Source organism: Larus michahellis, chromosome 3 (assembly GCF_964199755.1).
Source record: "Larus michahellis chromosome 3, bLarMic1.1, whole genome shotgun sequence".
Taxonomy (NCBI): Eukaryota; Metazoa; Chordata; class Aves; order Charadriiformes; family Laridae; genus Larus; species Larus michahellis.
Window position 1 is genome coordinate 67,035,237 of NC_133898.1, and position 13,339 is coordinate 67,048,575.

Below are 13,339 nucleotides of genomic sequence, written 5' to 3' on the forward strand. Positions count from 1 at the left end.
GCTCAGCAAGCTTCTGACTTCTAAACTGCTGCTCACACGTCTGTGCTTCTGTGTTTCAAGAGCTTTATGAGGGCTCCTTCTGAATTGTACTTTTACATTTTACATTACAGGCATTTTTAAATTCTTCATACACGTTATACTTTCGTTATATATCTTACATGCCTGCTTGTTACTATATATTATTGTGTTATAAGTATATTAAATAATTATGTAGTCACATATGTGTATTATGGTACGTATTTAATCAGAATGGATTGATTTTATTTCCAATATAATTAACTGAAATAGTGGTATTACAGGAACTGGTTCTGCCCTGGTTCAATATAATTTGAAAGACTTGTATCTTCCCAAAAATAAACCAAAACCTGTTCAGTAGGAGAGCCCTGAAGAACTCCTCCAGGTTCTTAGTGGGGTTTCTGTGCCAAAATCCAAAAATAATGCTCTCACTGATACAGACCTTGCACTGAAGTGGCAGACCACGGCAGTCAACTGCAGTCTACATCCCTGTGTATGATGGGACTAGGAATGGTTGTCTCCAGATTTTCTTGTGCTGCTGGCAAGAAGGATTTCATGGGGCAAAGCAGCTGCAATTTGCAGAGGGGTGCAGACAGCTCTTTTCTGGCCAGTGCAGACTTCTGCCAAGAGACTGGCCTCCAGGCCAAATCAGTCTGTATTAGTCTAATATCAGGGGATTTTAGAGCTTCTGCAGAAATTAAGCTTTCATTTAGGTGGAAGAAGAATTAAGGCTTGCCATTGCTTGTGGTGAAAAAGAAACCCTCAAAACTTTAAAAAGTGGTTTTAACAAACATAGTATTGCCTTCGGTCAGAGCCTGCATTTTTCAAAGCAGAGTGTAGAGAGAGTGTAGGGTTCTGGCTATGCAATCCAGCTCACAATGGAACACAGCTGAAAAATAACTTCAGCCTTGTTACAGCAAATTCTCAAGGAGTGGTCTACCACTTCTATCAGGAAGGTACGTTTCTCCTCTTTCTCTTGGATTAGAGAAAGCGTGTCTTTCTTTTCCCCTAAACAGGGACATGAAACACCCAAAGCATTGCTAAAGCAGAAACCTCAGAAGCAGTGCAGGTTTCACAGAGGGAGTTTTTAGCCAGCTCTCTCCTCAGCTCGCCAGATGCAACCATCCCAGCATGCGGAGTCCAAATGCCAATCGGTCAGTCGTCCTCAGCATGTAAATTGCCTGCATGGCAGTTTCAACACTGTCCTCTAAAATTATCAGTCTGTTTCCCTTTCCATTCTTAAGGTGGTTGTTCCGATTCACTGGCCAAAATCCAGCAGACCCCTTTTAATCCTCTGGAGCTACACACACATACTCGCCACATACTCAGGAACACTGATTTTATCCCCTCCTTTGTGTTCCCTGACTGTTCCAGAGACTGTTTTCTTTACTTGCGTATTCAGGAACAATTCAGAACATGCAGCTTTGGATTTCTTGTAGTTAGTTTTTATAACGATGACCCCAACTAATTTCCTGTTACCGGTACGTTGTCATGTCTCAAGGACATGACCAGGTTCCCACCACCTAGTTGAATCTTTGCATGTCATTTGAGCTGCGATAAGGGTCTGTGTGCCTGCTGTCAGTCTGCTGCAAAAATGAGCTAACACATAATAGCTTTAACCCCAGTGAAAGAGGGCGAAGCTGAACATGTCTTGCCTTGCGTTTGCCAAGGAGTGAGGATATGCCGGTGTAATTTTCTGCAACTCAGATGTTGCTTAGCCCCTTGGTAGCCCAGTTGTGCATTTTGATCTCAGAAACCCTGGAGCTGATTTTATTCCAAAAAGAAAAATGAGCAGGGGACTGGAACAGGAGAATTCTCCAGTCAAAACAGGAGGAGCGCAAGGAGCCCACGCAAGCACTCTTATCTTCACCGGTATTCAGCTGGCTCACTCTGCCCTGTCACGAACAACCCCAGAGCTTTATCTTCTCTCAAAACACATCCGGCTGGTTTCCAACACCCTCCAAAAGATTCACAGAAGCAGCCCACCACCTTGCAAGCTCCCTTTCATTATCTTTAAGTCCGTGACTTTCTTAGGAGCACTACTGAGCCACCACCAGTGTCTGACGAAGATTCAGTGAACTGATTTTTCCTTAAGCCATGATGCCCATGCATTCCGAGATAGTATTAGCTGCCTTTTTGAAGTAGACAAATAAGATTAATGAGAAACCACTCCAAGTATGTTCTCTCCACCCCACAGACACTATCTTCACAAATATAGCAGGACCTTTGGTCCTCTCCAGTGAAAGCCTGGGATGCTGCTAAAATATGGACTATTTCTGAGCCAATACTTCTTGATGCTGAGCTGCCCAGTACTGTGTTCTCTTATATCCCTTGTAAATCAGGTGCAAAACATTTCTGAATCCTCTAGTGTCATGCAACAACGGGTCCATTTGAGGGTTTGCTCCAAAACATTGTACCATACATACTTTTCCCTCCTAATGTTGTTCTGAGCCTTATTATTTTTCACTGGAGCTGAAGTCCCACTTCTTGTAGCACTGTCTGCCACCTCCAGTACCAGCCTATCACTTCTCAGTTGTTTGCATATTTGTGCATTAAACTGACCTACATCTCTCTCTAGGGAGTGGGCAGCAGATGGTCCTGAGGCCATCTGGCATCTCAAGATGCTGCCTGAGTGGCTTGTGGGCCACCGAAGTGGGAGATGTTGGTCTCTGGATAAACAGCATGCAGCTGAGCTCCCTGGGGAGTGCTCTGCTTGTTTGTATAAACAACTTTGGGCCAATGTGAGTCGTCACGGTAACCTGCAGAAAGTAGGTTAGACAGGTTACCAATGAGAACATTTGTTTGAGAGCTACTGGGATCAGGGGGACAGCTACACCAGCCATCTCCATTAGCCTTGCTGCCCCCATGGGACAAGCTGGTCAATTCACTGGAGGGGCACCACAGTGGCTGGGGCTGGAGCACTTGTCCCATGACGAGAGGAGGGCAAAGTGGGATGTTCAGCCTGGAGAAGAGACAGCTTTGGGGCTCCCTAACTGCAGCCCCAGAGTACCTAATAGGAGATTATCAAGAAGACAAAGACAGGCACTTCATAGGGATGTAAGGTGGGAGGACAAGAGGCAATGGGCACAAGCTGAAACGAGGGAAGTTCAGGCTAGGTATGAAGAGAAACTTTTTCACCACGAAGACAGTCAGGCTGGCTAAACAGCATGGATAAACAGCATGGAGGCCATGCAGTCTCCATCCTCAGAGGGTTTTAAGACTAACATAAAGCCCTGAGAGACCTGGTCTAAGCTCACAGCTGAGCTTGCTTTGAGCAAGAAGTTGAACTAAAGACCTCCTGTGGTCCCTTCCAGCCAGTGAGTCTATGATTAAGCATCAGTCTGGTTTTTAACAAATCCTGTCCAAATCCCTGGTTGCAAAGGGCAGTCACAGCTGCGAGCTCGCATTATGGAAAGCCATCCCGGTCTTTCTGGTGCAGACAGAAAAATTAGACCGAGTTTGACCAATCCATAGTCAATATAGACAAATTTCACGCAGCACGTGTCAACTCATTAAAACTTACTTTTCAAGGATAACAGCTGTGTATGAATCCTTCCTTCATTTTCTCTCTCTGAGGGCCTAAATCTCTAATCTCACGCTATGTCTGTCGGAGCAGAGAATAGCCAACATAGCTGGCTCACGCTGCCAGCCAGCAGGCAGCCTCCCTGCTCGCCTATCACAGCCGGTCCCCTGCAAACCGCGCATTCAGTCTCCGCAGTGTTTGCTCCTGCTGTGTCATTCTGTCCTTCCCCGCCTCGCTTGGTCTTCCCATGCCTCTTCCCTCGGTGGCAGGACTACAGTACCAGTGTCCTGCTGCTGGCGTGCCCTTGCCTGAGCTTTCTGCCTGACTTTTTTTCTCCACTCAGCTCTTCTCTTTGCTCCGGTAAGTCTGATGAACAGCTTCCTTGCTGTCACTGCTTGGTGGCATGGTGCAAGGGCTTTTGTCTAAGTACTTCCCTTTGGGACTGTCAGCCCACGTTTTCTAGGAATAGCCTTAAAAGCCTGGGCACCGTGTGATGTGTGAGGGAAACAGGCAAGTATCTAAGGCTGTTGGTGAAAGTAAGACATGTTTCTCTAAAGAGTGATAACAAAAATTTAAGATGACTTTGGTTGAGCTTGCCTTTAAGTGAGACTAGGGGCCACGGCTGGTTTGCTACAACAGTAAGTGATCAAGATCAGGTGCCGCATGAGAATTCAGAAAGTCTCTGAGTCTGGTTCTTTCCATGCTTGTATGGAAACTTGCCACGAAGCCTCCAAACTTTTGTTTGGTTTTGTACTAGAAAACTATGCATAAATCATAAAGCTGTTCAAATACAGCGTGTAGCTGATAAAGCTGGTTTTATCACCGCTTTCTGAAGCATTACGTAGGACAGTGTCTAGGCTATAACAAGGCACTTGTAGTTTTCTGGAGGGTAATTGGAGCCACAGTAGGGCGGGCCATTCCAGAATTTAATATGTGCTGCCTTGAGGTGTTACTGTAGTTCAATCTGGTGTCATGGCGAGGTAAAAATTCAGGTTTTATCAGCACATGCTGGCTGGTGTAAAACACTTTGTTTTAGAGAATTGTGTGTGTGTGTATATGAATGTTGAGCATAAAGTGCTAAATGCCATTACCCATTTTAGAAGTGCTTAAAATAACTCCTGGCTGCAGAGCAGGTGCCATGTGTCCTTCTGCTGGATACATGGGGACGCAAGAGCTAAACATAGACCAGTTTGTAAACCATCCAGAAGTTCAAGCTGCAAGAAGGGAAGGAGGAAGCATTTCCCGTGAGAAGGAAGGGGAAGCGAGCGCTCTAGTTTAAAAAAGATAAACAAAACTCAGTCTGACGGAGAAGCGGAGAAGAGGATGTTTGTTCTGTGCTTTGTTGGTGCCGGGTCGGCTCCTGCGGTGCGAGAGGTGGGCTGACGCGGTGCCCGGCGCAGGGGACAGTTTTCCCAGCAGCAGAAGGGATGGCATCTGCAGCTCTACTAAACCAGGTGCTGGGTCTTGCCGACCGACCGTTTGCTTTGGAGGTACCGGCTGATTTCAAAGCACAGCACAGGCAAATTGTGCCGTAAATGTGAAATGTTAGGGGATGTTGTCAGAGACAAACAAACTCAGCACATTACCAGGCTGAGCTGAGCAGCACACCTTTTTTTTTGTTGCCTCTGAGTGCAGCTGTGGCTATGCCGTGTGCTCAGCCCAGTTCTGTGCCTTTGGGGCCAACTGCAGAGCGCTGCTGCCCCAAGCACCCCTCTCCTTGTGGGACGGCAGGCGGGCCATGAGTCCTCCTACAGAAAGGCATCAGCCTGGGACGACCGGTGACTGTCACCTCCCACCTGAGACTGGAGGTCATTCGTGCCCCGAGGAACTCCATTGCTCTCCTGGGTTATCCCAAGCTTTTGCCAGAGGAAGGAGGATAAAGCCACTCTTAGAGTGGGGAGACAGTAGCTCCCTCTGGCTCTTGGGGGTGTGTCCCCATTTGAGCAACACAGGACTAATTTCTCTTCTAATGCTGGGGAAAACTCCACTTTTGGAAGACTTTAGTGTCCAAATTCATGAAAATATTTACTTTATAGCCAGCTAGGCAATGTGGGATTCAAGGTCTCAGTGTTTTCAAGCCCTGCCAGGTGCAGGGATGGGGAGGAGCGAGGCCTGGGCATGTGACCCGAGCTGGCCAACAGGATTATTTCATACCATGAACATCACATTCGATATATATTAGAAAGTTTGCTGTGTAGTTTCTCTCTCCCTTGATGGCAGCGGTCCAGAGGAACTTCTTGCTCCGGTGCCGGGCCCCTGATGCCTTCCCTTTCTCCTGAAGCCGTAGCGCTCGCAGTGTCCGACATTTACTGTCCACAGCTGGGAGCGCACAGCTCCCTACTGATAGAACTGGCTGAGTATAATTCTTGTATACCTTATATTAGTTTTGGGATTAATACCGGTTCTTTAGTATTATTGTTAATTATTTAGTCTTATGCTATTAAATCTATTTATATTTCAGCCCTCATGTTTCCTTGCTTTCCCCGATTCCCCGTTCCAGGTAGGGAAGGGTCATCGGGTGATAGAGTAATTGTCTAAACAACAATAAATTGTTACTGGTTTTCTCAAACCATAACAGGGTGTTTCCCATTGGAGGAGAGCAGGACCAGAGTGACTATCCGTAGGCATCAACCACAGGTGTCTGGGATCAAGCTTCCATACATATCACCAGGGCCACAAAAGATACTGATCTCAGGGCTGTGGAACCAGTCCAGGATTTGACAGCGCAGGAGGAAAAGAGTAAACAAGATGCAATGCTCAGGCTCAGCCAGAAAACCAGTCAGTCCTCCTCCTTGCCATGAAACAGGATAAGGCCATGTTGGAAATTCAGGTGCCTGGGGGCAACAGCAATGGTAGTAGGAGTCACAAAACTCAAGGGGTGGGTAGTCTAAAATTGGGCAAGTTTAAAATTCCTTGAGGAACCAAGGAATTTCTCTTCTGGGCTCAATCACCTAATTTTTAAGGATTACTGTGTCGAAAATAGCATATAATGTAAACACTTTGTGTCTTGCTGAGATGATTGGCAATGAAAGTCTTTTATGACCTGATAAGGAAGAATTCCTGATGTCCATCAAGGTTAAACAGGCTGGAGCATGAGGAGGACCGGGGCCAACTGCAGTAAAACCTCCCAGCATCAAAGGCTGTGAGTGGGCTGCTCTCAGCAGATGCAAGCTGCCCTGTCTGCCTAAATATAAACTCTGTGACGCTGGGAAAGCTGTTACACAAAACAAGGCGCAGAAGTCTTGTGTTTGTGCTGAAAGTAGTTATCAGACCTCTGGTTTAGCCTGTAGGACAACGGAATAAAACATTAAAATATTTACTTGTCTGTGTAAATACGATCCCCAGTATGATCCATTAAGGTGGGCATCCTTGAGTTAAAGGTTCAGTGCTGGGTATTTCTGTGGTTCCACCTCCAGGTGGCCTGAACCTCAACAGATGTGAATTGCCATGGTTTCAGAGACTGATAATTACTAATCCCTTTCTAGCCAGGAATGTATGTTAGGGAAGATTTCCTGTGAGGCCAGCTTTTAGACATCTCGTGTCCTTGATTCTAAACATCCAGTTTCTCTTTCATTCACCTGTGCGTTTCCCTTATTACTGAGAAATGCTGTGCGTAAATCGATTGCCGCTGTTGATTTAAAGCCTACTGTGTTTGCAGGCATGCTCAGTAATTTACGTAGGTGGAAACCTTTAGCCGGGTGGTGCTGCTCCATGAGCGACGCAGCTGGGAGTTGGGAGGCAGCCAAGGGAGAGAGTCAGGGTGCAACGAGGATCACATCGACTTGTGCCTTGTGACAAAGAGAGGGAGATGGGTAAAAGAGAAATTCATATTTGGAAATGGAGCATTTAGCAATCCTGTTCTCCTTCTGTGATGAGCGTATTACAAAAATAGCTAGTTTAAATTGGGGATGTACTTTGTGAGACTTTTGTTCTGTCTAGACAAGAGCTGGTGATCCTAGGTTTTCTAGCTGATTGATCGCCAACTGCCAATTAGATCAAATTAATGAATACCACTGTAAACAGTAGTCTGAACATGTCAGAAAAAACCACATATTTTGTGGAGCTTCTAGCTTAGCATTTACAATAATCTTGCTGACCTTGAATTAATTGGCAGTCAATTAACTCCGTTAAAACAAGATCACAAACTGTAGTCTAACATTCCTGCTATCTGGAATTATTTACCTAAATTGCACGTGTAGGGTCTAATCTTTCAATATAAATTAAACTCAATATGAAATCAAATCAGACAGACATAATTTTACAATCACTTTGCATCGTTATAATGACCATGCCATAAACAGGAAGGAAAAAATGGGATCATTTGTCTGACAGGGTCTGTGGGACCAGGTCCAGCCACCTTCCCAAGCCGTTCCTGCTGGCAGGTTGTACCTGCGGGAGGACTGCAGGGGCATGGCTTTGTAGCTAACAGTTTTCAAGCACAGAGCTTTCAGTTATAGGCCCATAATTAATTGCTTGAGAAATGATAAACCACAATATTTGGCTATCTTATCTGTAAGCCCAGTCAAATAGCTAGACAATCAAATCTTGGAAAATGTCGCCCTAGCGATGGCCATCACTGCACTTCCAAACATCACTTTGACAGGGGAGAGTTTAATAATGAACACCACGTCATGTATTACAGTAAATTACATCTCTCTTATCATATACGGCCTTTGGCCAAGTTAGTTTATGATTTCGAAAGCTGTAGAAATTTAGACACCATAGAAGATATACGTTACAGCTAACTGAAAGGGAACAAAATGCTGCTCACTTAGCTCCATGTTTTCAAAGCGAGTTGTTTTTTAAAAAATAAGGAAGCAACCACCTCAGACACCGGGAAAGAACCAAGAAAGCAATCTTCTTCCTCTCATCGTTCCCCACCAGCACCATTGTAAATCAGATCATTAAAGGGGGGAAAAAAAATCAGCTTGAAAAAGGACTCATGCCTACAAAGAGTACAGAGTCTGTAGTCAAGCAGAAGCGAGGGCCAGTCGCAGGGTGAGACCCAGCTGGGCAGCCCATACCTCTGCGCTACCTCGTGAGGGCAATGCAGCAGCGGCAGCAGCTCTGCTGGCACTCTGAGAAGGAAGGAGCCTTCTCTACGCTGAGCTTTCCATCCGCGTGCAGTCCATGATGCTGTTTGTGCTGGCCCACACCTTGAAGGAGCTGGGAGCAGATGCCCAGGATGCTCTCACTGACACCCTCATCACCAGGTCCTGGGTAAGCCGGAGCAGCCTCCAGAGGAACACAGACACGTTAGGGGGCTCTGGATTCACCTGGCTGAGTGCAGCTGCTCAAAGACATAGGAAAACAAAAGCTTCCCTTTGCACATTGGGAGCAAATTAGATGAAATTTGCCTCAGAAAACACCATGGACTACCAACTCATGTTACACCAGGTCAGTTTTACCCACTGTGATTTATTCTGCATTTTGTATTTTGTCAAACAAGCTGTCAGCAGCATGCAGCAAGTACAAGAGAAGAGTGTTTTATAGCTGTTTATTTTATTCTTTGCCATTATGGTGACAGTACCAAGCCAGGCCTCTTGTAGATGAAGCACCGCAACTGGGCCCTCCAAAAGCACAGCGCAATTTTCGGTGTACTGGTTTCATTTAAAATATTCATTTCTTGTGACTATTGACTTAAGATGTGCCAACAGGGGAGAAACAGAAAATGAAACCGATGCAGCTTTGAAGTGAAGCTGCCCATATCGGTAGCCAGTATTGCAGGTAAACAGATCAAGAAAAGTAAATATGTAGCAAACAGAATCATAGAATCACAGAACAGTTTGGGCTGGAAGGGACCTCAAAGATCATCTAGTTCCAACCCCTTGCCATGGGCAGGGACACCTCCCACTAGACCAGGCTGCTCAAAGCCCCATCCAGCCTGGCCTTGAACACTTCCAGGGATGGGCCATACACAGCTTCTCTGGGCAACCTGTCCCAGTGTCTCACCACCCTCACAGTAAAGAATTTCTTCCTAATATCTACTCTAAATCTACTCTCTTCCAGTTTGAAGCCATTACCCCTCATCCTATCACTACATGCCCTTGTGAAAAGTCCCTCTCCAGCTTACAAATAGTACGTTCAGGGAGGGAAGCGGTATAAATGACTCAGGTGTCATTTTGCCTGTTATTGCTGGCAACACGAACAAGAGGTTTTAAGTATTAGGTTTGTGCAGGCTTTTCCTCTTGGAAAGTATATAATTTGCTTTTCTCCCTGCAGGTAAATCACCTTGGTTGTTCGTTTAAGTGTGACATATTTATCAAGCCAGAGCCAACGGATGAGCTGCCGTCCCATACAAAATTACCCACGTGCTGGCTGAGCTGTGGGAACAGTTAGAAGACTAATTTTGCGTGCTTTTAAATTAACCCTCCATTTGTTTGCTGTCAGGTACTGCACCAAACATGGAGAATGACCAGTCTCCCACCTCGTCCGGGCAGGACGTCCAGGGGCAGAGCGGGGACAATCCTGCCCTTGCCTCACAGCCCCCCGCTCCAGCCCCTGCGGAGCAGTCGAGCCCCCCGCCCGAAGTAGCCGTGTGCGACATCTCTGAGGAGCTGAGCCGGCAGCTGGAGGACATTATTAAAACCTATGGGTCTGCCACCAGCCTGATGGAGAAGGAAAGCGCTGCTACAGGAACCGACAGGCCGGAGAAGGGAGAGCCAGGCAGCGTGGAGGATGCGGAATATGAAGATGCAAATGAGGAGGGTGAGAAAGAGAAGCTGGCTCCTGGGGATGCTTCCAGAGCAAAGGAGCCCAGCAGCAGCAAGGAACAAAAGCTGGAGAAGAAAATCCTGAAAGGACTAGGCAAGTACTTATGTACTTATGCAGCCCTTCTGCAAACAGAAGTAAAGCCTCCCTGGTCCTTGCCCTCTCCTCCCATGTTTAGCCTCTGCCGTGGATGATAGGGACATCTAGTTATCACTAAAAGTTACAGTGGCTGTTAAAACTTTTACCTATCCGACAACTATTTTCAGCAATTACCTGACAGATACAAGTAGGCTCTATCAGGTATTAGTCCTTTTAAAAAGACAAAAGCTTAGGTTTATATCACACAATTCTGATGTACTGTTGGGCCACCCAAAGCCAAAGCTGTGAGTCTGACGACACACTGCAGAAAGCTGCTGCTTAGCCAAAGGAAAACCTGGCCTCTCATTGTGCCTCAGTAAATATTTTCTTTCCCTGCTTCCTCATATATGACTTCTCAGCAGTCATAACGGTGCTACTATGTGGAGTGGGAATCTGCAGAGCAAATTCACTGTCATGCCCAGGTTATTTTTCATCTAGTAGACCTCCAGACTCATCACGGACTATATGAAATAAGGCAATACGCTTATTCTATCTAAGCCCAGTGCTTAGAGAGCACCTTGGCCACACAGCAGGGCTCTGTTAGATGAGCTAGAATGAAGTCTGAGCGAGTTTTTGTAAAGTATGTCCTTTCTGCTGGGCAGCCACTAGAGAGCAATGCAGTTACGTCCCAATCTAGCAACAAATAATTTATTTCCCTTCCTACATTTAACTCCCGCCAATTTTCAAGCCTCCGCTTTGCGTGAGAACCCCAACCCAACCGCAGACTAAGCCTATAGAAAAATCACTGCAGGACATGCTCACAGACAACGGACTGAGCATAGGACAGAACAGGGATTTTTTTTTTTCCCAAATTCCTTGAATGTCCAGGAGAAAGAAAGTTCCTCGGTTTCCATTGCCTTGGCTTTGGTGCGGTTATTGGTACCTCTCCAAGATCAGTGAAAACACTACCAAAGCGCAGTTCTTCAGTTGCAGTTGCAACAATTTTCACTCCAGGATTTTATTTTGTCTCTCTTCAACACATTTATACTGGTGCTGTAGAGAGAATTCACTTAATATGAAATAGTGGGTTTTCTCTGCAGGCATACTCCTGGATTGCACTAGCCTTGAACCAGAAAAAGTCCGGCCTAAAGCAGAAAGCAAATTTGCTCTCACAGCCTTGGGAAAGGGGAACATTTGGAAAAGAACAGCCAAGTCCCTGGCACCACAGCCATCCTTATCTCCGGGGTTGCCAGGGACATTTTGTATTCGATGAACAAGTGTTGTTCAAGCTCCAGCTCATACTCAGGGCTGAAATAAATGCCAAGAGGTATCAGAAGAGAAGCAATACATAAGCGGCTACACAGTGAATTAGCTATGCACGCCCAGATAGTTACTAGACTGTGAATGCATTGTCTCTGGGATCCATACTCCCTTCACCAAGTCAGGGAACTGATTTACACCACAATCTTGTAGCCCAGACTTGGCTGGCAGTACCCACTGCTCTCTGATTGTTTGCCTCCACATCATAGTCTCCATACCTAACTTAATCTTCCCTTTGTCTTGTACGGGTTGAGCAGCACAGGAGCTGAGTACACCAGCTTTGATAATTTTTCGCCTGCAAAGAGCTCTGGCTTCCGAGCCTTTGAGGTCCAGGCCCTTTCTCTCCTATTTCAGTCAAATGTACTACATATGTGATCCAGTCATGCTGTAAAAACATTAAATAAAAATTAGATTATGCAGGACAAAAGTGTTTCACAGCCAATGCTTTTGCTAGAAGACAGCACATTGCTGAGGTCTGAAATGGAAGAAAATTCAAGCACGTTTTCTCTTATGGGGAGAAGAAAAACCTGGAAATTCATAGAAAAATTATTCTTGTCCATCCAAAAAGCCTCATTTCTTCCTGGGTTTTAAGGATCCATGCATCAAACAACCAATTTTATAACACCAGCTACAAACTACTGAGATTGTATGTTGTTTGGTTGGACTCGATGATCTTAAAGGTCCTTTCCAACCATGAAGATTCTATGATTCTAAGATTCTATAACTACCTCCACCATCAAATCTCTGCTTCTGTCTTTTGAAGGGAAGGAAGCCACCTTGCTGATGCAAAGCTTGAACAAGCTGAATACTCCAGAGGAGAAGATGGACCTGTTATTTAAGAAGTATGCTGAGCTGGTTAGTAGAACATTGGTTCTCTTCTGCGCAAACTGTCTGTACAGGGAGGTATAAAAAACATATGCCATGCAGCACGCTCAAACCTCATTTAGCAGAAGTGTCCTTCCTGTTAAGCGAATCCCAAAATAATTGTCAGGGTTAAATAATCAATTATGGGTTAGAAGGAGAAACGAACCAAAAAGTGAGGAAAACAAGCTGGGCTTTGGGTTAAAAAGCTGATGAAGCAGAATATTTGTACTTCAAGGCAAATCTACCAATCTGACCCACACTGGAGACTAGTGTCTAGGATCCTGCCATTGCCTTCTGCCCAGAGTTTTGCGTACCTCTGTATGTGAGTGTTGCTTTAAATTATATATCAGTGATTTAATCAAAATGAAAATAATACAGGGCTTATTATAAAATGTTAGGAAGCAGAAAATCAGAAAATAGAGAACTGAGGCTAATTGCGAGAGAAACCACAACATAGTGAAATGAAGAGTCAAAGCCCCTGGCACCATAATGTTACCCCTGTAACAATGCCAGCTACCTGACTCTGTTCTTTCCACAATTTTGATGGGTTATTTTTAGATCAAGTATTTTCTTCTAAGTAGTTAAAGGGCTGTATGGCCATAAGCTGGGGAAATCTTACAAACAAAAAGGCTGCAGCATTTTACAGTTTGTGGAGCACTGAAAAATGTGCCAAGCAGAACATTGACTTTGTAATTGCTTTTACGCACAGATGTGTCCATGTCTCATCATAATGTGAAGTTCAGCTTTCCTTTTTTTCATGTAAAATTCTCTGATTTCATAAATTGGGCTCAGGCTGTTTATGGTTTAGCTCACACTTAAAGGGACTTC

The 13,339-nt window shown here is 45.3% G+C and overlaps 1 protein-coding gene across 2 annotated transcripts in view; it reads left to right on the forward strand.

Annotated features, from left to right (window-relative positions):
- The first annotated feature begins 3,699 nt into the window (after positions 1-3,699).
- Positions 3,700-13,339, forward strand: part of TXLNB (taxilin beta) — a 38,538-nt gene continuing 28,898 nt past the window's right edge. Inside the window, exons 1-3 of one of the 2 annotated variants that reach the window (XM_074580590.1) lie at positions 3,700-3,898; positions 9,929-10,345; positions 12,411-12,502. In XM_074580590.1, the coding sequence (XP_074436691.1) occupies positions 9,943-10,345; positions 12,411-12,502 (495 nt within the window). In that variant the 5' untranslated portion in view covers positions 3,700-3,898; positions 9,929-9,942. The remainder of the gene's footprint in view (positions 3,899-9,928; positions 10,346-12,410; positions 12,503-13,339) is intronic. The other variant, XM_074580589.1, reaches the window with a different exon arrangement.